At 41.8% G+C, this 27,371-nt stretch overlaps 1 protein-coding gene across 1 annotated transcript; it reads left to right on the forward strand.

The window, feature by feature from the left end:
- Positions 1-4,811: 4,811 nt before the first annotated feature.
- On the forward strand, positions 4,812-23,643 carry LOC306914280 (broad substrate specificity ATP-binding cassette transporter ABCG2-like; the record flags this gene model as incomplete). The annotated part of the gene is made up of 18 exons (XM_079491277.1): positions 4,812-4,880; positions 8,275-8,405; positions 11,535-11,594; positions 12,047-12,161; positions 12,320-12,472; positions 13,056-13,213; positions 13,394-13,496; positions 15,203-15,251; positions 15,518-15,607; positions 16,734-16,838; positions 17,061-17,206; positions 17,760-17,842; positions 18,690-18,779; positions 19,146-19,270; positions 21,226-21,380; positions 21,943-22,032; positions 22,156-22,238; positions 23,496-23,643. The coding sequence occupies 18 exons, from the start codon at positions 4,812-4,814 to the stop codon at positions 23,641-23,643; spliced, it is 1,953 nt and encodes a 650-aa protein (XP_079347403.1).
- Between the last annotated feature and the right edge of the window lie 3,728 nt (positions 23,644-27,371).

Here is a 27,371-nt window from a genome sequence, read left to right on the forward strand (position 1 = left end):
TGGAAGTTCCAGACCCACGATTAGGAATGCGGCCAGGGTGACGGCCCGGTTCCGGCGAGCCGCCCGCATCCGAAATGGTTGAGAAATGACAGTTACCGTGTGGGGGTCCCCGGGTGGTCCCCAGAACATCCAGACCCCCAGGAACGTGCCCAGGGGGGCGGCCGGGTTCCGGAGCGCCGCCCCTTGTCCGAAATGGTTGAGAAATGACAGTGTTACCGTGTGGGGGTCCCCAGGGTCCCTCTACTGTACTGTACTATACTGTACTGTAACACCCCAAATCATCAGTTTGTGTGTGTGTGTGTGTGTGTGTGTGTGTGTGTGTGTGTGTGTGTGTGTGTGTGTGTGTGTGTGTGTGTGTGTGTCAGAAAGGGATTTTGTTTTCACCGGAAAAATAAATAATTTCAGTTACTGGACCACTGTGCCCTCTACCTCCGATATTGCCAAGAGAAAACCCTCATAGAGAAGATGAGGGCTCAAAATGCATCGCACTGCGATGCGTTTTGAGCTTGTAGATCGGCTATTTTTGCTACTTTTTTGTCATAGAATGACAAAGTAGGCCTAGTGCATTAATTATGAAAAAGGTAAAAAATAGGGAGAGGTTTTGCCCGACAGTAGGCCGGCTATATCATTGCTGTTGGGAGGGTACTAACTTTTTGTTTTTGCATACGTCTGTGTGTTAATTGTTTCGAACACTGACCAGTGCATGTGTTCAATCAACTCATCAACAGCCACGCCCTGATGATGAGTTGACAGTTGACTGAACAACAGTGAACACTGGTGTGTTCAATCAACTCCACAGCTCACTGAAGCGGAGGAGGAAGGAAGGCCATGCCTGAGGAGAAATACACGTTAACAACAGTTTAGACCACCAAACCCATGCGGTCGGCCACAGCAGGTATGTAACAGTAGCTACATTAGATTGGATCATATGGGGATCATGTGTTGCACCAATAAAGTTATATAATCGAAGGTTACAAAAATATCCGTTGCAGTCAGTATGATGCCTACTCAGTCAGCCTGACTGAGTCAGGGATAGCTTCTGGTTCTGCATCATGCTTCGCCAGTGGTGGAAAAGTACTTAAATTAGGTAAATAAAAGTATCTAGGCTACTTTATTCAAGTAATGTAGTGGAGTAAAAGTGCAACATTTGGATCTGAGATGTAGCTGAGTAGTACTTAGTAGAAGTAAATGTGCTGGAAATTGGAAAAGCTCCAGTAAAGTAAAAGTACTTAAGTAAATTGTACTACGTAAATACATTCCGTCATAAGTAAATTAAGTAATACTTACTTTCCACCACTGTGCTTCATCACTGCATGACGGGACGAGTAGGACACAGAAACCTGTTCAAAGGACCACGTGCATCACATCCGTGCGCGCCAGCTGACATGTCGATCACATGGAGCTGATTCCAATGCTACCCTGTGTGAAACATTTGGACTGTAGTGACTGCATGCACTCAACATGTTACTACATGTTTGAGTCACTAGGTGGAGCCATTAGAACAGCACACAGCTGCGGTACAGGGTACAGTAGCCTACTATAGTGTATACTACTAGTCATAGTAGTTGACAGTTGTTGAGTGTTGTGCATCCACCACACACACTTCTATTGTTATGTTTGTCACCTTTGTTCCGACTCCCAAATCCTTTTCAATATATTTATGTTAAAAACTGCAGACTTAACCACTTGAGTCGTTTTCTTTGGCTAAGAAGATATATTTGGTGTAAAGTAGAAAAGCCTATTCATAGTCCAGTTTTTGGTGAGGAGGAGTTAGTAAAAACACAGATGTGTTGTGTGAGCGCTGCTGAGTGGTGACCACCGCGGCGTGACATCATGTTGTAGTTTTCGGTGGTCACCTCTTCACAGAAAACTGGACTATGAATATAGGCCTTTAGGTCCCCCCCCCCCACACACACACCCCCCAAAGGCCTCGATGGCCTCAACTCAGTTTTCTACGTATGGAGGGTTTAAAGTAAACCCTCTAGGGTTGATTTGTGCCAGGTGGGATGAGCAGTGTATATACTATTTGCTTTATTCATATTTGTTTGAGGGTGTCGTCCTTCTGATGTTGTTCTTCTATAGCGTGTGAAAACGTGTACGTCACCAAGAGGAGGGCGGCGTCTGAAAAGCTAGGGACGGCCCTCTCGTGGGCATTAAATTCTAGCCCACATCACTCAGAATAGAGTTACGGTGGTATGTTTTTGTAAATATTGAGCTCGTTCTTGGCGACAACATTGTGAACCAACACCGGGATGGATAGAAAGAACGTTGGGCCCAAATACATTACAAGGACAAGGAAAATGTTGTGAACAAACACGGCTGTGCTTAGATACTTTGTTGAACGTTATGTCTCTGCGCCCGTGCGCCGTACAGCCGAGATCCAAGCCATTCTACGTATTTTTGTAAACTCGTCAATCTGGGTTCCTTGATGCTGTCTCCATGCTGGAAAGCTGAAAATCTAATTCCGTTTTCTGGCTCATTTCCTCGACGCGACCTGCTGTGGCACTTATTTACTGAGCAAGTCTGCACCATTGTGAGTTTAAAAAAAGAACGTATACAAGCACACGGATAGTCGCTCAATGTAAACAAACCAGACAAGCCAGCAAGTATGGCGGCCGCTACCACGTGACACATATGTTGACGCCCCCTCCAGGAGTTTTGGTACACCCTATACTGTATGCCCTCTATCTGTAACTTTGGCTGCTGTGCTGTCTCTGGCACCTTATTTTCCCAACAAAGGCAAGTGGTATCAAGTGGTTAAAATACGAGCATTAAAACGAGTCCATCCACCATGACTTGCCAACTCCAATGGCACACCAGCTGCATCAGCTGCTTGTTGGCACGGGCACTCGCATGCCAGAGGCCTGGGCGTTCACATGCCTGCCTTGTTCTCACGTGATGTCAAAAGTCCTGTGTATAAAACCATGCTTTATTCTGTTGAGCGTGAAACGAAACAAGCGCTCCCCCTGCCTCTGGCCCATCCAGTCTACTACTAGCAGCCTCAGAGCATTCTGGTGGGTGTCAGTGTGTCAGCCTGCTTGTTTGTTCCTTTACCAAACTTCACCAGTGAATCAGGGACAGGGGTTGCAAATTATCCTTTGCTAGAAACCCTACATGAAATGCAACAGTGTCATGTTTTATAATCTGTTACATTGTTTGTTTGTCTTGTTCAGGGTTTTTTTGTCCCTGTTAAATAAACATAAATACAATTTGCCATTTGGGGACCTTCAACCTTCCATATCTTGCCTTGCTTCCCTTTTTGGATGGATGGATGGATGCTGGATGGATGGATAAAAAGAACCATTTACTGATCTTACAGTAAGTACATCACTCTGGATAAGAGCATCTGATTCATGACTATAACATTATAAATTGAAACATCTGGAAAGTGTCACAAAGCCTCCTCGGGGGGGGGGGGGGGGGGGGGGGGGGAGAGAGAGAGAGAGAGTAGAGAGAACTTGATAAGGAGACGTGTGCCTTTAGGCTCCTAATTTCATTCCATTGGGTCCCGAGAATCTTGTTTTAACTCTGATGTAACAACTGAATGCAGAGAGAGAGAAGGGGGGGGGCTTCCATGCTTACCTCATAGTTTCACTCACTCTCTCGCACGCACACACACACACACACACACACACACACACACACACACACACACACACACACACACACACACACACACACTGACCTCCCCTCTACTTCCCTTATCCAACTTTTACAATAGTGTCAACTCATAAACCATGATCATTTCACACAAATCACCCTCCTCTCTCTCTCTCTCTCTCTCACACACACACACACACACACACACACACACACACACACACACACACACACACACACACACACACACGTGCACGTACACCACACATAATAAACTCAGTCCAAGGCTGTATCCACAGTGTGTTTGTTCAGTGTGCTGTGCCTCTGTGTGTGTTTGGTTGTGAGCTGCATGGTGGATGGGATTCTAAACGTCTTTTCTGAGGGAATTCCTTCCGGTAAGTTATCATACTCCCTATAGAATGAATTAAACTCATGTTGCTGTTTATTGATTTAAAGTCACGTTACTCTAGTATATAATTATGGGTGTGGACAATGATGTCTTGCTTGACAGAGAATATAGTCATCACGTTAAAACACAATGTGTCAACTCATTCCTCTTCAGTGAGTTGTTTATGTAAAGCCCTCTGCACTGCGTGTAACAGTCTGTGATACGGTCCGCCTGCACATTTACTGCATGTCACTTGTACACAGTGCAGCATGTTGTAAGCGGTACTGTACGCTGTACAGTAGGCTACTGTATTTTGTAATGTACTGTATTAAACTGTGTTGCAGTGGTTGAAAATCACATGTTTTCCTTTAGTAAAAGTATCAATACTGCAATGTAGAAATTACAAGTTACATTACAAGTAAAAGTCAGAAATTCAAAATGTACTTGAGTAAGTTTTGGCATCAAAATGTACTTAAAGTACCAAAAGTGAAAGTACTCATTATACCTAGAATGTACCAAATTTCAAGATTGGCTATTTTCAAATTGCCAAAATGTATATAGGGCTGAAGTGGAACTGTGTATGTGTTTATAGTAAGTAAAGTTTGAAAATAATTGTAGTGGAGTAAAAGTACAATATTTGTCTCAGAGATGTAGTGGAGTAGAAATAAAAGTACTGAACATTGGAAATTAAAGTAAAAAAAACAACCTCAATTGTACTTAAGTACAGTACTTAAGCAAATGTACTTAGTTACTTTCCACCACTGACTGTACATACTGTGTGTTGTATGTTTCATGTTCAGGAGTGCACAGGAGAGGCTAGAAGATGTCCGAGCGGTCCGTTCACCTCCCTATCGAGGGAGACATAGAACTCAATGAAAAACCCAAGTACCAGGTGAGCTATCGCCATATAATGATCCATATATAGAGGTGGTTTTCAACCAGCGGTCCGGGGACCACCAGTGGTCCTTGAGGGGGGTTCCAGGTGGTCCCCAGCTAAATGATGGAGAGTTGGTAACCAAGTGGATCCTGTAAAATTACATTTTGGTTTAATGTTATGCTCTCAGGAGTTAGATTATTGTTAAACATCTGTTTAACAATGAGATAATGTAAAATAATTGTTGTTTTGATCAACGTTTGCCTGTTATCTCCTATGGTACCAACATCAATACAGCATGGAATTGTGGACAAAATCGTATCCAGTGACAACAAAATATTCTAAGTTTTGGATCTGAGAGGCTAAATCCCATTAAATGGTGGTCGGTGGCTCAAATGCCGAATAAATAATGGACCTTGATATGAAAAAAGGTTGAAAACCACTGCCATATACTGTAGGATAGAACATGATACATGGGAAACATGTAGCCATATTTTCTCATTGCAAAATACTGTAGTTTTCTATTGCTTGTAAGAACGTCCAGTCATTCATCAGTCTTCTTCTCCATTTCGTTTCCTTTGAATCATGAGGTCACGTTCACTTCCCTTTCTGCCTTCTGTCCACTAAGCAATATCCTGACACTTACTGTCATGTTGAAATGTTTCTGCCACAGTCATGTTTAGTTGTTTCCATAACATGTTTAGTTGCGTTTCCCTGACTCATGTTTAGTTGTGTTCCCCTGAGTCATGTTTATTTGTGTTTTCCAGTGTCATGTTCAATGCCGTTTCCATGACTCATACTTAACCAAATTGTCCTTGTTTCATATCTAATATAGCATCTTTTTGTACTTCCCACTATTATTGATGGCAACAGGCTGTGCCATGTTGTCAGTAGGGGTGGGACGATATTGGTACCTCACGATACGATATATATCGCGATATTAGGCCCTCGATAAAGATAATATCACGATATTCGATATATTGCGATATTTACGATATATTGTATGTATGTAAAAACGCTGTTTTCGTGCTCGGACACAGGGAGGGACACACATAGCTGTCTATAGGAGTGGTTGCACCACTCAAACACTAAATGAATTGTCAATAAACTCCCCCTTTGACTCATACCCTCATCATAATACCTCACAAACACTACCAACTGACCATTATCACTGGTGTCATCATAATGCCTCACAAACACCACCAACTGACCATTATCACTGCTGTCAGTGGACTTGTCCACTGCTGGGGAAATGCATTCTGCATTTTGTATTCCCACAAAGCTGTGGAATGTGAGAGTGGGATTTGCTTTATTTTAGCTGTCATTTCCTCCTTTTCTAAACATGTTGTTCATCACTTCATTATGAGCAACATTATTGTCTCCACCAGGCCGAAGGGCGAAGGCATGGGGAGAGAGTATGTTTTGCACTCCGTCCGTGTGTCCGTCCTTCCGTCCGTCTGTTACCAGCTAATCTCCGGCACCGCTAACCCGGTCAATGCCAAACTTTGCACACACACTCCCTGGATGCTGACGATGAACCTCTGCCCCACATTTTTCAGAACGGCCTGTTATAGCGCCACCATGAGGCAGCTTTTCACATGTTTTACCTAAAACTGCACTGATCTCCGTGAAACGTTGCATGCACACTCCCTATAGGCCAAGGACAAACCTTTGACCTGCATTTTCCGCATCTGCCTTTTATAGCGCCACCAGGAGGCCGACTTTTGTAAAACACATTTTTTTATATTACTCCTCCAGATTCTGTCCAAAAATCTCACAAATTGTTACACAGTATCTCTATGGTCATGTGCTCAAGTGGGATCTGTCCGATATTTCATATTCCATCCTAATTGGCTATAATTGGCTTTCACAGTTTGCAAGATTGCCCCGTTTTGAACAAAAGCCTCAAATCATGAACGCAGCATGCAATTTACGTGAAATCTTTCACACATTTTCTTACTAGGCTGAGGAATATATCCCACCCTTTTCACATTGGCCTGTTATAGCGCCACCAACAGGTTGATTTTTGCAAAACACATTTTTGGAACAAAATGCCTCAAATCATCCAATTGCCATCAAAGGCGTATGAAGAAATGGCACCCTTTTCACATTGGTCTATTATAGCGCCACCAGGAGGCCACAACCTGACCTGGCTTGGTGGAGACCTGTGCCCCGAGGGGCACTTTTTCTAGTTTTATTTCAAATTACCTTTTTTTTTTCTTTTTCTTTTTTATATATAGATATTTTAATAATGGATATCGATTATTTATCGCGGGAGGACGTATATATATCGATATTTCAGCACACCCCTAGTTGTCAGCCTATTGTCTTGTCTGCATATATTTTGTTGATTAGGTCCACCAGGGTGCTGTACTTGGTCTCCTATAGTTTTCCCCCCCCCCAAAACAAATCATTTCACTGAAAATAACCGATCTACAAGCTCACAACGTGATGCATACATTGAGCTTGTAGATCTGCTATCTTCGCCAAATGTTCATCTGTTATGACATACCCAGCAGGTTGAAGTGGTTAAGAGGCTGACACAGACAGCGCCAGACACTCAAGACGCGTCAAGAATCACACACGTTGTTTTTAACATCTGTAGCAACACTGGACGTGTCAAAACCACCAAAAATTACACAATCTTTATTCATGTTTTCATCTTATACCCCATAAGCTATAGCTAACTTCATTGAGGTCTTTGACTGTACTGTATAAGCTGGTGACATCAGCGCTTTAAACAAACAAACAAACAAACAAACAAAAAAAACATGGATGAGGAGAACGACGTACAAAGGTGCTCTGTTCTATTTGACGGCACGTTCAAGGCTGCTGGTCAGAGTTCAGGTAGAAAGGAGAGAAGAAAAAGGGACATTGTAACAGAATAGGTGTGTGTGTGTGTGTGTGTGTGTGTGTGTGTGTGTGTGTGTGTGTGTGTGTGTGTGTGTGTGTGTGTGTGTGTGTGTGTGTGTGTGTGTGTGTGTGTGTGTGTGTGTGTGTGTGTGTGTGTGTGTGTGTGTGTGTGTGTGTGTGTGTGTGTGTGTGTGTGCTTGTGTTACATTTCCCTCGTTCATTTGGGGTCAGTGCGATGTGGTTCAAATTATTCATAATTGCGGTGCAATTATGGTGAACGGGTGGCCTGGTGAATGGCGTGCATCGTTGATGCGAGCATGATATCACTGACGCTTCCTGTCTAGTTTGTCGAGCAGAGATAAACAACAGCTCTTTCTTTCGAGGTCTCCTCTCAGACACAGGCAGTATTGTAAACATTTAAGACATGTGAAACACTGTTTTCATTTCTCAAATTCAAGAGAAAATGATGTTCAGTCGAGTCTAAAAGAGGAATGCTGACCTCGAAAGACAACTATACGTTCATCCTGTGCGTGTGCGTGTGTGTGTGTGCGCGCTTCAGTCCAGTGGTCCCTTGCGGTCGCTGCATGGCTCCACAGTCAGTTTCCATGACATCCACTATAAGCTGCTGCAGAAATCAGGCTGTCTGTGTAAGAGGAAGACCACCACTAAAGACATCCTCATAGACCTCAAGTAAGTACAGCACTAGACCACCAAACGCCACTGTTAAAGAAGTATTTATAACATTGTTACCAATGTTATAAGTAATGTTGTAACACATAACACATCAAGTTCCTTGTGTATTCTCAATGGATGTAGAGGCGGGGTGCATCACCTCGATCGATGCAAACGAGGAAACAGAACAGGCACACACAGGTTTCCGAATGGCGAGTTGACTTCCGTGGCTACGGCCTAAAGCTTAACACACTGGCTTTAGAGGCGGATTTTCTGTTTGAAAATCCCTATAGTAGCATGCTGACTGTCAGTAGAGCATATTATTTGTGTTTCCCAAACTTTTCAGATCGAGACCCTAAAAGAGAGAAGTGATCTACAATCCAATCGATTTGCGCCGCGTTGTGTGCTTGTAGATTTGTTTTTTTTTTAATGTAGGAAATTAATTGGGATTTTTACTCGAGTCGTGACCCATAAAAATTGGTCTGTGACCCACAAATGGGTCCCAACCCACTGTTTGGGAAACAGTGGCATATAGCATGAATGTCGTGTGCGTCACATGAACGCGTTGTGTGTCACACAGGTGCATCCTAACTCTGACCCGTCTATCATGGTCAGACCCACATGTGTTCTGTTCATGTGGAGTCTGTATACGTGACCATCTAAACACACCTGACTTCTTCATGAGAACAAAGATGACAGACAGACACGCGCACACGCACACACACACACACACACATGCACACATGCACGCACACACACACTTCTAAACAATCTCTTGAATGAATGGGAGGAAACTCACTATTTCAAGGGCTCAGCAGTAGGTCCCCCAGTCACAGACACACCCACACACACACACACGTACATGCGCTTTCATATACTCTTCCACAATTTGAAGTCAGTTCACAGAGAGAAAGAAGCAAAGCACTTCAAACGTGCAATCATTAAACACGATAACATATAACCTGTTAAACTGGGACTATGAACTCGTTGAATTGGAGTCATTATCTAAGACTGCTATGATATGTAATAACTTATATTTTTATACTATATTTATGTCTAACGAGGCTTATTCAAACTACAGTTTTAGGTGATAACTTGAGAGTATTGGAGTATGAATAGGCCTTAATCATCCCACTACCAGAATCAGAATAGAGTTGACGTGGTGTCTGGTTGCTAGGGCTGAGCTTACCAGCACTCCACTTGCCTCCACACTTCCACAGACTATTCATAAGTACGCTGTCATGGTTCTAGGCTTATTATCCCACCCTCAATGTCTTCACATGTTGTACAGTTAATATAAAACACGTTATTCAGGCACATTTCAGCCACCTGCCCATTAGGACCACTCTACGCAACATCATCAAACAGCGACACCTATGGTAACACATCATTCTACAGGCCACAGGTTTTCTTTTTTATTATTCTTATTTCTTCGGTGGCGCTAGAGCTTCTGGTTAAATGAATGCAGACCTCTTTAGAGAGAGTCTAAACTGGGTCACTGCTGAGAGGAGCGGGATGGTCCACTGGTGAACAATATTGACTGGACATGTGCGTGCGTGCGCGCACACACACACACTGAACCTTGATCCTGTCCCCGATCAGCAGATAACACACACAAAAATGGTGTTTCCGTGTTTGTGCAACACACACACTCTTTATTGCAGGCTTCTTCATGAGACAGATAGAGGCAATTAGTCGCTTTGCAGTGTGTGCATGTGTGTGTGTTCTGTGTAGTCAGCTATATGTTCAAAGGTTTTTATAGTGTAGTTTGGTAATAATTGACGGATTTGACCTGTCTAAAATGTACAAGAAACTACTAGAAAAGTACACTCTAAAATACTTTTTACTGATAATTTATCCACTTGATCCTTTCTTCCCGGAGTCACCTAGCTAACTCAGAGAGTGTACAAAATGTAACCAAATGGACCGGTAATTTTGTACAATACTACTTCGCAGCAACAGTTTGGTACATTTGGTCGTTAAATCATCACCATCTTTATTTACACTCGGAAATACAGTTGAGGGCAAGCCCTCATTTTCAACGTAGCCGAGGTTACAATACACAAAGTACAGTAAAAAAACAATACATCAAACACAACATTATAAATCAGGATAAATTACAAAGGAACTTTATACAGAACAGCCATCAAATGTAGATGAACCCCTAGGAATTACAAAAATGGGTAGCTCAAATTATGCCAATCTTTACTTCTGGTGGTCACTTTCACTAAATATTTTGAGATGGGAGTCGGCGGCCAAATGCATATAATTTTGGGGGTCCTTGATTTGAAAAGGTTTGAGCACCACTGATCAACATGCATACGATTTTCAGAAAACTGTTACAATTGAATACATTAATAAAATACATTAGAATCGGCCAGGTGTGGCACATAATGTCCAGCTATTAATCATTAATCACCAATCTTCTGCGGGTCCTCTTTCTTTGTCTTTCTTCCACGAGGTCACTTTCACTTCTCTATCCGTCTTATGTCCACTCAGCAGTGTACTGTACTGTACTGACTGAGGCTGCTCCCTCGTATTGAAATGATTCTACCACTGTTGTGTTTGATTGTTTCCCCGAGTCATTGTTAGTAGTTCCATTTACTCATATTTAGTTCTGAGTCATGTTTTAGATGAGTCTGAGATGTTCCCTGTGTTCAAATTGGCGCAAAAGTAGTAGCTGATTCCTTTTCTCACACACACACACACACACATGCACACATACGCACACATACTCACACAGATGTCATGTCATGGTGTTCCACAGTTTGACAACTTCTTGATAGTCAGAGATTAGATTAGATTAGATTCAATTTATTGTCACTGCACATAGTATACAAATACTTTGACAATGAAATTAATATGCACCAGAGACCAGATGCAGGTAGGAGGGAACTTGTGAACTCAATACTGCCGCAATCTGGCAGAGTAAGGTTACCCACTATGACCATCATTGGAGTTTGAACACAAAATACTGCCTTTTTACAAACACAGATATTGTATGATACTGCCAAGCCACACATGCATGCCTGCCTAGGCTACAACAACAAACACTATGAGATTATTGTTCTTTATCCATTTACATTATATAACAATGTCTGTCTGTCTGTCTGTCTGTCTGTCTGTCTGTCTGCCTGCGTATTTCAGTGGGATAATGAAGCCAGGTCTAAATGCCATCCTCGGGGCCACAGGAAGTGGAAAGTCATCGTGAGTATCACTGTGTGTGTGTGTGTGCGTGCGTGCGTGCATAATAATTGCGTGCGTAAAATACATTTAAAATCTGAAAATGCACACAAACATGAATCCGGCTTATTATAGGTAATACAAGAAATTATTATTATAATATGCAAAGTTAACATTTTTAAAGGACAACTTTTTTTTCCTCAATGTTTTAGGTTGGTTAGGTTTTGTTGTTGTCTAGGAGTATGGTAAATAATAAATTGCCGTAAAATGTTGTAAAACAATATCTATACAGTATTTATATATATTTAGCCACTTGCCCGAATGCCCCTGCCCCCTGTCAAAGAAATCTCTAAAACGAAAGAAAGCAGTAAATGAAAAAAGATCTCTGTAATAACAAACTAAAACATGAACCTTGATTGAAAAAATGTAATTAAATAAAAGTTGATGGTGATGATGATGTTGTTGTTGTTGTTAAGCTTTCTGGACGTGTTGGCAGCCAGGAAGGACCCTAGTGGTCTGTCAGGGGAGGTTCTGATAGACGGAGCACCTCAACCGCCCAACTTCAAATGTCTGTCTGGATACGTAGTACAGGTACATAGAACATATATGACATCACATATTGTTAACATGGTACAATAACTACAATACCTCATTTAATTTAGATATCACCAGTCTTATTGGTCTCTCCTCTCCTCTCCTCTCCTCTCCTCTCCTCTCCTCTCCTCTCCTCTCCTCTCCTCTCCTCTCAGGATGATGTTGTCATGGGAACGTTGACAGTAAGGGAGAACTTCAGTTTCTCCGCAGCTCTGCGTCTCCCCACCTCCATCCCCCAGAGAGAGAAGAAAGACAAGGTCAGCAGACTCATCGAGGAGCTGGGCCTGACCAAAGTAGCCGACTCCAAGGTTAGTATGTGAATAGATATGTATCCACTTAGAGATCATCTCTCAAGACACATTCAGACACATTCAGAGCTCCGCAGCGGAATCTGTCAGCAGCTCCCGTTAGAGTTTAGGAATGTTAGCAATGTAAACGAAGACTTGTGCAACCAGAAGTGGAGCGCTAAAGAAGTGTGAACGGCTGACATCCGGGCACTTTTTTTTCCCGATGGGCATTGGTATACACTGTAAAGTAACTAAGTACATGTACTTAAGTACTGTTCTTACACAGTATTTCCATTTTCCAATACGTTTACTTCTACTCCACTACATCTCGGATCCAAATATTGTACTTTTACTTCACCACATTTATTTGAAAACTTCAGTTACTAGTTACTCCGTAGATTTGTATTATTATTACAAAACATACATTAACCACTTATCCGTGTGTGTGTGTGTGTGTGTGTGTGTGTGTGTGTGTGTGTGTGTGTGTGTGTGTGTGTGTGTGTGTGTGTGTGTGTGTGTGTGTGTGTGTGTGTGTGTGTGTGTGTGTGTGTGTGTGTGTGTGTGTGTGTGTGTGTGTGTGTGTGTGTGTGTGTGTGGTGTGTAGGTGGGCACCATGATGATCAGGGGTATCTCCGGTGGGGAGAGGAAGAGGACTAACATCGGCATGGAGCTCATCATAGACCCCTCTGTCCTGTTCCTGGACGAACCCACCACCGGTCTGGACGCTAGCACCGCTAACTCTGTGCTACTGCTGCTGAAGAGGTGAACACGCACGCATGCACACGCACGCGCACACACACACACACACACACACACACACACACACACACACACACACACACACACACACACACACACATGCACGCATCCAGATCTACAAGCTCATTTGTTTCTCTGTGTGTGTGTGTGTGTGTGTGTGTGTGCGTGTGTGCGCGTGTGCAGGATGGCCAGGAATGGTCGTACCATCATCCTGTCGATCCATCAACCTCGCTACAGCATCTACAGGCTGTTTGACAGCCTGACCCTACTGGTCAACGGGAAACAGGTTACTACTCATACATCACAATTCTGATAAGTGTGTGAATGAATGAATGGATGAATTAATGAATTAATGAGTGAGTGAGGAGACCCCTGGGCAGACCAAGGACCAGACTCCAATGTTGCTCTGCTGGAACTGTTGCCCCCACGACCCGACTCCGGATAAGTGGTTGAAGATGGATGGATGGATGAATGAACGAACAAACGAAGAAATGTATGAATGAACGTATAATTTCTTTCCAAGTCCGGACATATTGTTGACCCATCCCACATGGGATTATCTGACACTTCAATTAAAACAAAAACATTCCAGCAACCAACATATTATGACTTGCTGTTACCTGTTTTTAGTAGTTTGACCATTTAGCATGATATTCATAGTAAACCGTTCCAATGTCACTGTATTGATCATTTGATATTGTTTATAGGAGCAACAGGGGTATAGAGGACGCAGTCTTGACCTTGGACTATTTTCTTTTGAAACACTTGGACAATAACAAAGCCAATGCACGCCTTCTTCTTGTAGATTTCAGCTCAGCATTTAATACAATACAGCCACATCTCTTAATTAAGCGGTTGAGGGACCTTAATGTCCATCCTCTTATTATTAGATGGTACCATTCATTCTTAACTAAACGTACACAAAGGGTCAGTGTGAATGGCACTATGTCAGAGCGCAGAACCCTGAGTACTGGAGCACCTCAGGGCTGCGTGAGCTCACCTGTCCTTTTTACTCTGTATACAAATGAGTGTAGAAGTGGCAACCCGAACAATTACATCATTAAATTCTCAGATGACACTGCCATCTTAGCCCTTCTGGATAAGGATAGGGATGTAGCTGACTACTTTTTAGAGGTACAGAACTTTGTAAAGAGGTGTGATGACAACCACCTTATTCTTAACGTTAAGAAGACACAGGAGATGGTGTTTGACCCCAAGAGTATTGGTGATCACAGACCTGTGGTCATCCATGACTCGTCCATCTCACAGGCCTCCTCATATAAATACTTGGGGATCTGTATTGACAACTCACTAACTTGGAATACACATGTTGACAGCCTCTGTAGTAAACTACAGCAAAGACTTCCTTCGGCGTCTCAGGGTTCATGGTGTTGACCAAAGATTTATGTTAGTGTTCTATCGAGCAGTCTTGGAAAGCCTGGTCAGGTTTGGCATCACAGTTTGGTTCGGTAATCTCTCAGTGCAAGTGAAGTCCAAATTGTTCAGATTGGTGCAGACTGCAGGGAAGATCATAGGGGTAAGACAACTCCCCTCTCTGCAGTCTATTTATGAGCAGGCTACATTAAAACAGGCTCAAAAAAATCGTCAGTGATGTTACCCATGTTTTAAATGGCGAGTTTGTACTTCTGCCCTCTGGGAGAAGATACAAAGAACCAAAGTGGAAGTACATCAGATTAAAAAAATCGTTTGTACCAGCATCAACTAAGATGTTGAACGAGGCTCTGAAACAGCAGTAACTGTGTGAGGCTAGATTATCCACATCATGTGTGCAATTGTGTAATGTTGTGTCTTCCTCTGTAATGTATTTTTGTTTGTCATTGATGTTTTATGTGTGGCTGTAGCTGGGGTGAAAGCTCAAGACAAATTTCCCTTGTGGACAATAAAGTTTACCTTGACCTTGACCTTGAAGACATAACTGTACTAGGCCTATCAATACAGTCACCAATAACCCACTCTGCTTACTTTGATCAGGTGTACCATGGACCTGCACAGAGTGCCCTGGACTACTTCTCTGGGATAGGTGTGTGTGTGTGTGTGTGTGTGTGTGTGTGTGTGTGTGTGTGTGTGTGTGTGTGTGTGTGTGTGTGTGTGTGTGTGTGTGTGTGTGTGTGTGTGTGTGTGTGTGTGTGTGTGTGTGTGTGTGTGTGTGTGTGTGTGTGTGTGTGTGTGTGTGTGTGTGTGTGTGTGTGTGTGTGTGAGAGAGAGAGAGAGTGCGTGCATTTCTTCTTTTTTCATTTTCATAAGTATGCATATAAAAGACAATATTGCTGAAACTTCATTTCCCAGGGTACACCTGTGAGCCCCATAACAACCCAGCTGACTTCTTCCTGGATGTGATCAATGGAGACTCTACGGCTGTGACTCTCAGCAATGATGGTGAGAGAGAGAGAGAAATTCTTTGTGGTCAAGCATGTAAATCTGTAATAAACATTTCAGCTGTGTTTTTCTCCCAGAGCACAGCAGACAGTGGCTAGGCTAGCTAGTTTCTTGGGACATTTGTGGTCGTAGTCAATTACATCTGTCATTAAAAATAATGTGATTTTTCGGCGATTATCTTAGTTTTAAGGGTAACTGTTGTATAATTGCAATATTACACTCGAGGGTGTTCTTTATCGTCATTAATGCACTTCTGTGATACCTTTCGGCACCGCAGGCGTGCATTAAATAGCAATAAAGACCACCAACTCTTGTAATATCTCTTAATAATAACATATAGTCATACAAGCAGAGATGGAGTCTGAATAGGTGAGTTAAGGTGTAAAATGCTATGGTAGGCCTATATGCACAGCCATTTTGGAAAGAACTCTTCCTACTTCCGGGCCCCTTCCCTACTTACTTCACAGGTGTTACCGAGGCTCTGTTCCATTTAGTGTAAAGTGGATCTCAAACTTTTTTTTCCCTTTTCATAATTCTGCAGATTACACACCCGTATGTACAGGGCCATTTGGAATCCACTCAAGGACACTGGTTTAGCAGAGTGGTCCCAGTAGCCAACATGCACAATAGCAGCACCCTGACTGTAAAGTTAATTTCCTGTTCAACTCTAGGACTAGAGACAACTCAAGATTTCCAACACAATCCAACTTTTTATTTTCCAACTTTGTTGCTTTTGAACTGTTATGTTGGCTTCATTGTGTTGGTTCTGATGGTACTGATCATGTAGGTTGTAAACCTTTGAAGACAGAAAAACAAAGGTTAACAACAATGCCAAACAACAAATGATAATGATTTTAGACAACTTATCACTCAATGTTTTCCTTTCAACAATTCTTGTTTGACGAATGGAACAGCTGGAGCCTTAATTAGCATCATCGCTAACAGGAATTAGGGAAGGGGCCCGAAAGTATAAGAGTTATTCTGTGTGCTATACCCTGGACTGGGGGGGGAAGTTCAGAGGTAATTCCACAGCTTGGGAGCAGAGATCAATTAGCATTCAGTTCAATTAATTGTATTCTTGAAAAACAATGTTCTCCTCTCCTCTCCTCTCCTCTCCTCTCCTCAGTTGTGGACCCAGAGGCTGTCGCTAGCTCCAGACAGAGCATCGAGGAGAAGTTGATTCAGGAATACAGGCGCTGTGACTATTACAAAGAGACCCAGGCTGAACTGGGTACGTTGTGTGTGTGTGTGTGTGTGTGTGTGTGTGTGTGTGTGTGCGTGTGCGTGTGCGTGTGCGCGTGTGCGTGCGTGTGCTTTGCTTACATCAGGACAAACGTTTCGCCTAACAGCCTTATTCAGTGTGTCACACTGAAGATGGCTGTTAGCCGTTTGTCCTGATGTCCCATCGCCCGAGCCTAGTGGTCACGTGTGTCTTCTCTCCGTCTCTGTGCAGAGAAGATCATTCGTGGTAAAGAGAGAGGCGTCCGCCCGGCGTCCAGGACCATCACCTACACCACTAACTTCTCCACGCAGTTCAAATGGGTCATGAAGAGAACCTTCAGGAACCTGGCGCTCAACCCCCAGACCTCTTTCGCTCAGGTGTATAGAATAATCCTTCTCGAATATAATGTACCTGTAAGATACTTAAAGTTGACCGCGGGGTCCACCTGGGCCCTATGCTAAGGGCGGCTGTGGCTCAGGAGCTAGAGCAGGTCGTCCAATGATTCCTGGGTTGGTGGTCCGAATCCCGGCTCCTCCTGTCCACATGTCGAAGTGTCCTTGGGCAAGACACTGAACCCTACATTGCCTCCAATGAGTTGGTCGGTGTGAGCTTGCCACCATTTGGTGTGTGAATGTGGGAAGTGAGGGCGCTGGCGTCGGCTTCGCGGCTTCACCTCCCAATGTATGAATGAATGAACCATTTTAAAGCGCTTTGAGCACTTGGAAAAGCGCTATAACATGCAATTCATTATGCTTGATCCTGTACATTTTTCACCCTTACATCAAATCTGTTTGTGGAAAAACAGCAGATCTACAAGCTTATAGCTCATGTAGATATCTTTTGTTGAATGTTCCAGAATGTCCCCAGGATAGAATCAAATCAGGATAGATCAAATTCATATACTGTAACCTTTGTTTGTCGTGTATGTAGGTGGCAGTCACCCTCCTAATGGCTCTCATTGTCGGGGCCATTTTCTTTGGTGTGAAGGAAGACCACAGTGGCATACAGAACAGGTACTCCAGTTACTGCCCTGCAGTAACTACGAAAAAAACACACACAACAACAACTGATACAGTACATGGGTTTAAAAGTGTTTCAACTGAACAGCCAAAAAATTAGATATCGGCATATAAGTGATATTAACACAAATTGTATATCTGTTCTTTAATTATAATTATTAATTATTATTTATCTCCCAAAATCACGAAGGCTAATTTGACCTTTGGGATACACAAATATGTTGGTGTGTCCAAAAGAATTACTGCATGTTGGCTTTGTAGGGCAGTTTGCAGTGTGTCCCATAACCTTTATCCCGTGACCCAAAAGAGACATTAGATGTTTGCCTTGGCTCCAGCCGCCAAACTAGTGAAAATAGCATTTCCACTACTTCTTAAACATCTTAAACAACATGTTTTCTAATTTTTGGAATTTATTAGATTTTTATATTTTATTACTTTTTATATGTATTTATATTACTGAAAAAACAAACAGGGAAAAAAACATTTTAGTTTAGTTTTTTTTAGAAAATGTTAGTCTTTTGGAGAATGTTTTAATTTAAAATAATAACAATTTTTTTTTAAACGGAGGAAACAAGATATAAAGGGACCCATAAAAAAGTGTCCGCGACCCACAAATGGGTCCCGACTCCCGACCCAGTGTTTAGGAACATTGTACAGTGTTGACACGCATGCACACACACAGGCACAACAGCTGTAATATCATTGGTTTGTGTAAATGCATGTTATACTAGAGGTAAAAACAATACACATGCTGCATCTGGTATAGAAATAGCATGTCATATTACTTGATGATGATGATGATGATGATGATGATGATGATGACGATGACGGTGTGTTTCAGGTTTGGAGCTATGTTCTTCGTCATTGTCAACCAGTGTTTCAGTGCTCTATCTTCAGCAGAACTCTTCATCCAGGAGAGGAAGTTGTTTGTGTAGGTGACGCGCACACGCACGCACGCACATAATTACAAAACATCATAATATGAGGTTATACTATACACACTGGCCATTCCACCGCAGTGGAATATCATGCTCTCTACCAGACAACAATCTTGTCCATGTCTTACTATTATTATCTAAAACTAATTAAATTACAAACTATTAATTGCAAAAAAATATAAAACATTTTAGTTAATTAAAATACAATGAAAAAACTCCTGCACAGATTATTATGGGAACACACAACGTTTCGTTCTATTCGGCCTTCATCAGGCTATCTTTATGCTTGCAGTATTGATACTTTTATATTTAACTTAAGTGAAAAATGTGAGTACTTTGGTCCCCCGCTGTCTCTGCAGACACGAGTCCATCAGTGGGTACTACCGCGTGTCTGTCTACTTCCTGTGTAAGATCCTGTCTGACCTCCTGACCCTGAGAACTGTCCCTGCTGTAGTCTTCAGCTGTGTGGCTTACTTTATGATAGGTGAGTGTATACAACAGATATAAGCACTCCTTTGTCCCTGCCTCGATTCGTGCAGTCAATGCTGCCAGAAATCATGTAATGTGATGATGACGATGCTGAAACATGCACTTTATGCGGCACTTTATATCTTAGCACTTTTTTTTGCCTTTATTTTTTATCTTTATTCTATACCTGCACTAGATGCGACCAGACATATGTTTATGCTATGGTGTCTCATGTCTGTTGTTGTCCTGTATTGTTTTGTATTGTTTGTATGTCTGAAACCACTACTGTTGCTGTAAACACAATTGCCCTTCTGGGACATTAATAAAAACCTTGAACCTTGAACTCACCGTAAACACGCACGCACGTGCAGACATTCACAAAAGTAAAGGGTTATTATTCCACATGGTAAATACATTTATTTTACAGAGTAGTGCAAAAAATAACACATAGGCTACATTACAGTAACCTACTCCCAGAAAAATACATTATGAAACTTCAAATGAACGCGTTAATTCATAAAATGACCATGGGAATGAGTGACACATTCTGTGTTACTGAATAAAAGAGGGGAAAAAAGAAAAAATCGAATTACACACACACACACAGGAATGCTGATGAGGTGTCGATTAGAGCACACTTCTAAAACAATATGGTGCACAATCCAAATCCACGTGTGTTTCTTTTTATTTGAAGACTGTAAAAATGCAAAAGAACAGTTTTAATGCCTTCAAACAGCTTTTATTTTATTTTTTACAACTTTAGGCAAATTAATGCCAATTGGCGTCAAATTTATCAGACTACTCCGCAACGCGTTTCGAGTACAAGAACTCTTGCTCAGGCAGCAACTGATTGTGCTGTTGAAGTTTTTTGAAAATAGCTGTTTGAAACAGTATTGATTTTGACAGCAGATTTATAGTTTTAGTCATAGTCTTTTGACTATTTCATTTAGTTAGTCATATTTTAGTCATCTGAAATGTCTAGTTTTAGTTTTAGTATCATGAGATTTTAGTCGACTGCAGGTTTTGATGGCACCGCAATGGCTGATTTTACGCTTGACTGCTGAAAATAGCCGATCTACAAGCTCACAACGTGCCGCAGCGGGACGTGCTGTGAGCTTGTAGATCGGCTATTCGTATATTCAGAGTGCAACACCTGAACGCAACCAAGCATGAAATTACTTTTCTTTTAGTTCTACTGGATCTCTTCTACACTAGTCCCTCCCTAAAATGTCAGTATAGTTGACGAAATTGTCAGTATAATTGGTCTTAGTTTTAGTCATCATAACTTCAACGAAATCAAAACTATACTCTCCCCCCTACATTGTTTTTGCATTGAATTTCTGCCTCCTTGGGAACCACACGACTTTTTTGTGTCGTGGCTTTCTTTATCTGATAACATTTAGTCCAAAATGCATTCATGGTGCTAGAGTGTGCACGTTGTGTAACTAACTATTTATCTTATTGTGTCTTTATATATTATGCATGCATTGTATGCTAGTATAGAGGGTATATGTGCGTGACATCATCATACCCGGAAGTTATGCGGGAATCTACTTTCTGTCCTTGACAGCCCATAAGAGAAAAGTCCTATCTGATTGCATTTAATGATGTTAAACTCACTTGCCACTTGATTTGCCACACACTTTATGCATGCGCATATCCTCTATTGTATGCGTATCTTATGTACCGGTATGTACTGTAATTGTAATTGTTTGTATTTTATGTAACGTGATCATGTGCGTGCATGTCAATTTGTGTGTAGGTACACATTTATTTGAATTTTTCAGTTACTAGTTACTCTGTAGATTTGTATTATTATTACAAAACATACATTAACCACTTTACCCTTTGTGTGTGTGTGTGTGTGTGTGTGTGTGTGTGTGTGTGTGTGTGTGTGTGTGTGTGTGTGTGTGTGTGTGTGTGTGTGTGTGTGTGTGTGTGTGTGCGTGTGTGTGTGCGCGCGCGTTGAAGGGTTTAAGGCCACAGTGGGAGCATTCTTCACCTTCATGCTGACCGTAGCGCTGGTGTCCTACACGGCCACAGCCATGTGCATGGCCATCTCCGCTGACGTGAGCGTGGTCGCTATCGCCAACATCTTCATCACCATCGCATTTGTGTTCATGATGGTTAGACACACACACACACACACACACACACACACACACACACACCTTACTCATGCAGGTATAAGGCAAGCAGTGATTTGAGTGTTTGGGTGACATACTCTGCAGACTGTACTAACAACAATACAATATGCCAGAGATAATGAATGGTGGGTCAGTCATTGTTGAGAGAAACACTGACAGGGTTATTAGACCCCGGTGTGAAACGGAGGGGTCACCGCTCATTAATTTGATTCAGGTGCATTGTCTTCATTGGTCTGTCATTCATAACTGCGCTCATTATTGGGAAAAAAATCACACTTGTGTGAAGTGAGGGGAGCCTGGAACTGTTAAAAGTGCACTAAACAAACAAACATTAAAAGTCCATAGACTTGGCTGCCACTCTGTTTCAAGTGCTTTAAACAAACATTTAAAAAGTCTATAGACTTGGCTGCCATAAGACGTAATCCCGAAAGCCAGATGTTGGAGGAGCTAGCGCCCCCTCAAATAACAGAGGGAATCACATCTAAACCCCACTGTCTGTATGTCTGTCTGTCTGTCTGTCTGTCTGTGTCTGTCTGTCCAGATCTTTGCAGGCCTGTTAGTTAATCTTCCCAGTATCGTGAGCTGGTTGTCCTGGCTCAAGTACCTGAGTATACCAAGATATGGAATCGGTGTAAGTACATCCTACACAGACACACACGTGTGTTACTGTATAATGGTTTCCAGTGATGTCAATTCAGTCATAATTGATAAAGATGATGATAATGATGATGAGGAAGATTCTCTTTTTATTCAGGCACTGCAGGTGAACGAGTTTGTTGGTTTGACCTTCTGTAACATCAGCAGTTTTCCAGGCAGCTTTGTGCCGCCTGGACTTGTGTAAGGCACGCACACACGCACGCATCTTTTTAAATTAAGCTACATAATAGAAGTTAAGCTGAGACCAAGGCCAGCATGTGCTTTAAATTCTAAAGATGTGCAACATCGCCACACAGTGGCCAAAGAAAAGCAACACATCACCAGGCAGCTTGACAGTGTAAAAACACCTGATTGATTGATTGATTGAAGAATTTATTAACAGTTTGCAGAATTACAGTACATTTCAAGCACAAACTCAATACAAAGGCTGTTAACTGTGAGTGGACGACCCAATTAAGCATTACACTTGTTTCCAACAGGGTCCACCATGTTCAAATCATCAAAACATTTAGAGACGTACAAATAGACACTTCTATAGACAGAACAGGAATTCATCAAAGAATTCTGGGACTGTGTTACTAAACATCTGGAAATATCTAATGACAGTATTCTAAACACAGGACTGTTACTACACATCTGGAAAAACGAATGTATGTGGACCAAACACAGGGGACTGTATTCACTAAACACCTGGAAGACAACAAATGACTAAAATAAACACATACCACACATGTAGACAGGACAAAACAAAGAAAACAATTTACTCCAATTTACTCCATAATGTTTTACTCCAGATTACCTTAGTTCTAGATGACTGGTATGTCATATTGTTCTTACTTTTTACTTTGTACTTGTTACAGGAAATTAAAGATTGTTAATTAGGGAAGTTTACATCCATTGTGTCTTAGTTTTTTTATGTAAATGATAGGTGTTTTAGGAAGTTTATTATTCTATTACAATTTATATTTTTTGTTTTGATGATTTAGGCATTTATTTAGTTATTTCTTAGTTACTTTAATGGGTTGGTGCTGCAGTCATAAGGCACTTTCAGACAGGCATTGATTAACGCAGATGTTGTCGCCTGGATCATCGACAGGTCTGCATGAGGACAACACAAGCGTAAAAACAAAGCCAAACAGAATCCAGGTCTGGTCAGTCGCAGGCGTATGCACGAAACGAGCACGTGTGTGACAATTTCACGTAAATACGCTTGCGTTGTCGCTCCTCGACTTCTCCGCACGACGCACGTACAAAGAAACCCACAAAAAACGCAGGTCTCATCGAAAATGATTTGCTAGGCACATTAATCGCTGCCCGTTTGAAAGGACCTATGGTTGGGTGAATATGTAGGATCCATCAGTAATTCAATGTTATTGTTAGTTACCCTTTCTTAGTATTTAGCAAAAAAGTGTAACCATTGTTCTGTGTTCTCCTCAGTTGCACGGGGGAAGACTTTCTGACGGACCAGGGCGTCGACTACTCCAACTGGGGATTGTGGCAGAACCACGTGGCCTTGCTGTCCATGACGATCATTTTCCTCGCCATCGCTTACCTCAAACTTCGGTTCACCAAGAAGTTCACCTAGGTCTTCTTCACTAAGACGTTAATCTGAGTCTTAATCAGGACTTTCACCTAGGTTTTCATCAATAAGTTCATCTACGTGTCTTCATTAAATCACATGACGCGTGCGTGGCGACAGGGCCACAGTTCCACCTCCAACCAGTGGTGAAAATTTACGAAGTACATTTACTTTAGTACTGTACTTAAGTAAAATGTTGAGGTATTTCTTCTACTTTACTTGAGTATTTCCAATTTCCAATACTTTTACTTCTACTCCACTAAGTCTCGGATCCAAATATTGTACTTTTACTCCAGCACATTTACTTGAAAAAGGAGTATTCTCATAGCATCATTATATGCAACTTGGAACCTGTGCATTTTGACCACAGGTGAGCAGTATAAAGCGGTATGCAATATGCCTTGAACAAGGACACTATTATTAAAAAAAACATACATTAACCATTAGCCCTATATTCGTTTTGGCTATTTTCAAAACATTTTTTTTCTCCATACATTTTTAAACATATAAAAGGAGACATTCTGCACGGTACTTTTACTTTTGGTAGCCTACTTTAAGTACATTTTTATGCCAATACTTTTGTACTTTTACTCAAGTACATTTTGAATTCCGGACTTTTACTTGAAACGGAGTATTTCCACAATGCTGTATTGATTCTTTTACTTAAGTGAAACATTTAAGTACTTTTCCCACCACTGACCTCAGACCAGCTGTTAGCCCCTTTCGGGACCCTCGGCTACCTTTTCTGAATTTTGGACGGCGGTACTCTAGGGTCCCTCGTAGGTTATTCCACTCTCCATAGGATGCAGCTTTACCTACTGTCTGTTCACGGAGACCCACGGGGTCGCTTGAGCGTTGATGAGATGTTTCAACGCTGCATACAGCTTCATACAGCAGCATACAGCAGCAGTAGGAGACCACGAGAAACGTGTGCGAAGCGGCGCTAATCGGAGTTGCCGTTAAGTATTTTTAATCTTTTTTTTTTAAGTTTTGGCCTCTGAAATTCTCACTTCCTCACTTCCCATGTCCCGCCTCCCGCACCCCGACTGGCTAGCTGCACGTCCTAGTTACTGCCTCTGATTGGCCGACCGCGTACATGCAGGATGTTTTTTTTAATGCTGTTGTGTCTTGGGAGGCGGGACATGGGAAGTGAGGAAGAGAGAATTTCAGCCAAAACTTCAAAAAATTATTAAAAATACTTAACGGCAACTCCGATTAGCTCCGCTTTGCACACGTTTCTCGTGGTCTCCTACTGCTGTTGGATGCATCGTTGAAACATCTCATCAACGCTCAAGCGACCCTGTGGGTCTCCGTGAACAGACAGTAGGTAAAGCTGCGTCCTATGGAGAGTGGAATAACCTACGAGGGACCCTAGGGTACCGCTGTCCAAAATTCAGAAAAGGTAACCGAGGATTCCGAAAGGGGCTAACCAGCTGTACTGAGCTCCATGGGATGTCTCCACACAACTTCAAAACACCACCACCAGGGGGTCATCCATGTGTCCATAGTACACATGTAGACAAAATGTGTTGGTTTGATTTTTTGAAGTATTTATTAACAGTTTGCAGAATTACAGTACATTTCAAGCACAACTCAATACAAAAACTGTTAACTGTGGACAACACCATAAAGCATTACACTTGTTTACAATAGGGTCCAACATTTTCAATTCATCAGAACATTTAGAGACGTACAATATACACTTCTTTTTAAAAAAAAATTTTTTTGTGGCTTTCGCCTTTATTTCATTTTATTTTTTTATGAAGGGACAGACAGTAGGCTGACAGGAAATGGGGGGAGAGATGGGGGGGAAGACATGCAGTGAGGGCCGTCGGGATCGGGAGTCGAACCCGCGGCACACTGCCAAACTGGATTGTCAGCCAAGGTGCCTGGACCACTGAGCCATGGCCCAGGCCACAATATACACTTTTATATAAGCCAAAAACAGGAAATCATCATTGGTGGCAAGACTTGTCCACGTCTGTGTACTTAAAGTACCAAAAGTAAACAAATGATAACTACTTGTTCTTGCTTAATGTAAATCGCTCTGGATTAAGAGTATCTGCTAAATGCTTAAATTGGAAATTGGAAAAGTAAAAAGTACTCATTGTGCAGAATGTCCAATTTCAAGTTTTCAAACGAATACATTTATTTTGAAAATAGCCGATCTACAAGCTCACAATGGAGCTTGTAGATCGGCTATTTTCACATGGCCGAAATGTAGGGCTGAAATGGTTTATAATGTATGTGTAATGTATGTGCAAATAAATGTAGAGGAGTAGAAGTAAAAGTATTGGAAATACTCAAGTAAAGTACAAATACCTCAACATTGTACAGTACATAAGTAAATGTACTTTTACACTACTGATTTCTGGACCCCTTGGAAGTTGGAACCCACTTCAAGGGAAAGGCTCGCTCGACTCAAGGACAGTGGAAGAGTTCAGGAATAGGCCTATAGCCATGGGATCAGATTCAGATTATACGTAGAAAGGAATATAAAATCTGCACTCCTGCAGATTTTATATTCCTTTCGAACCCTTGGAACACCCCTCAAGGACCCCTCGGGGTCACTGGGCCCCACGTTGAAAACCTCACTACCACAAAGTGTTTTGGACGTTTTAGTGCATCTCAAGGAAGCCGCCGAGCCGGGGTTGTGGGTTTGATTCCCACTGGGACCCACCCTGCAATAAATGCATTATACACTCCAAATGTGGCAATGTCATTAGGCCTATAATGTATGTGTCAACCTTTATTATTCATTAACATGTAAAACATGATTCCAATACTTTACTGCTGTGTAGGATGTTTTTATGTTGCTCTTGGGTTTTTTTTAAGTTGTATTTAATTTTTGTCCTCAAATAATGATCAACTGTATTGATTGCACTTTAAGCTCGATAATATGACCAAAGACCAAGGAATATAAGGATTTTATATTAGTTTAAGAGTTTTACCAATGACTTCTTGTTTATCTTATTTATAATCGCTTGAAAATAAAAATCACTTATTTTATGTATATATTTTATTATATTGTTACTACTTCATTAGTTTCTTATTTGGGCTACAGTCTAACCACTTCAATCCTGCATCGGCTATTTGAAATAGATCAGATATTTTCAAAACATTGTGAGGGAATTAAATACAATAGTTACAAATCTGGTAGCCTAGACTAGAGACTCGTAAATGTACTTTATCGATGTTGACAATTGTATATGTCAACAGCGATAAAACATTGAAACATTCTGTAACACCAATATTGTATGGGTTGGGACCTAATAATAGGGGGTCACTGGCACAATCCCATTTAGATCATTGGCCTTGACAATGCCATGAAAATGTTTGAGAACCACTGCTCCAGAGTCCAGAGCTAACTCGCTTTATCTGGTTGCTTGTTGCTCTCGCAAAATCTGGCAACACTGCTGCTAAGGATAGTAGACGGTGGATTAGCTTTGGAGGTAGCAGATCCGGCCTGGAACGGAGACGGTCTGCGTGCGTTTATTTATGTGTTTTGACATTACCGGATACAGTAGGCGGGTTCTAGACCGGAACAGTAAAAACCTTGACTTAAACAGGTCCGTCTGTGCATATGTCTGGTCTGTGGCTTCAAGACTGTGAAAGGGCTGTTCCCAGAAGTTAAAGTGGATCTGACCATTATTGAAAATAAAAATGACTGGCAAGCAGAGGACATAGGAGCCCAATCCAACCTTTACCTCAGACAGAAGTACAGCAACTATTTG

The sequence above is a fragment of the Electrona antarctica genome (assembly GCF_951216825.1).
Source record: "Electrona antarctica genome assembly, chromosome: 21".
NCBI lineage: Eukaryota > Metazoa > Chordata > Actinopteri > Myctophiformes > Myctophidae > Electrona > Electrona antarctica.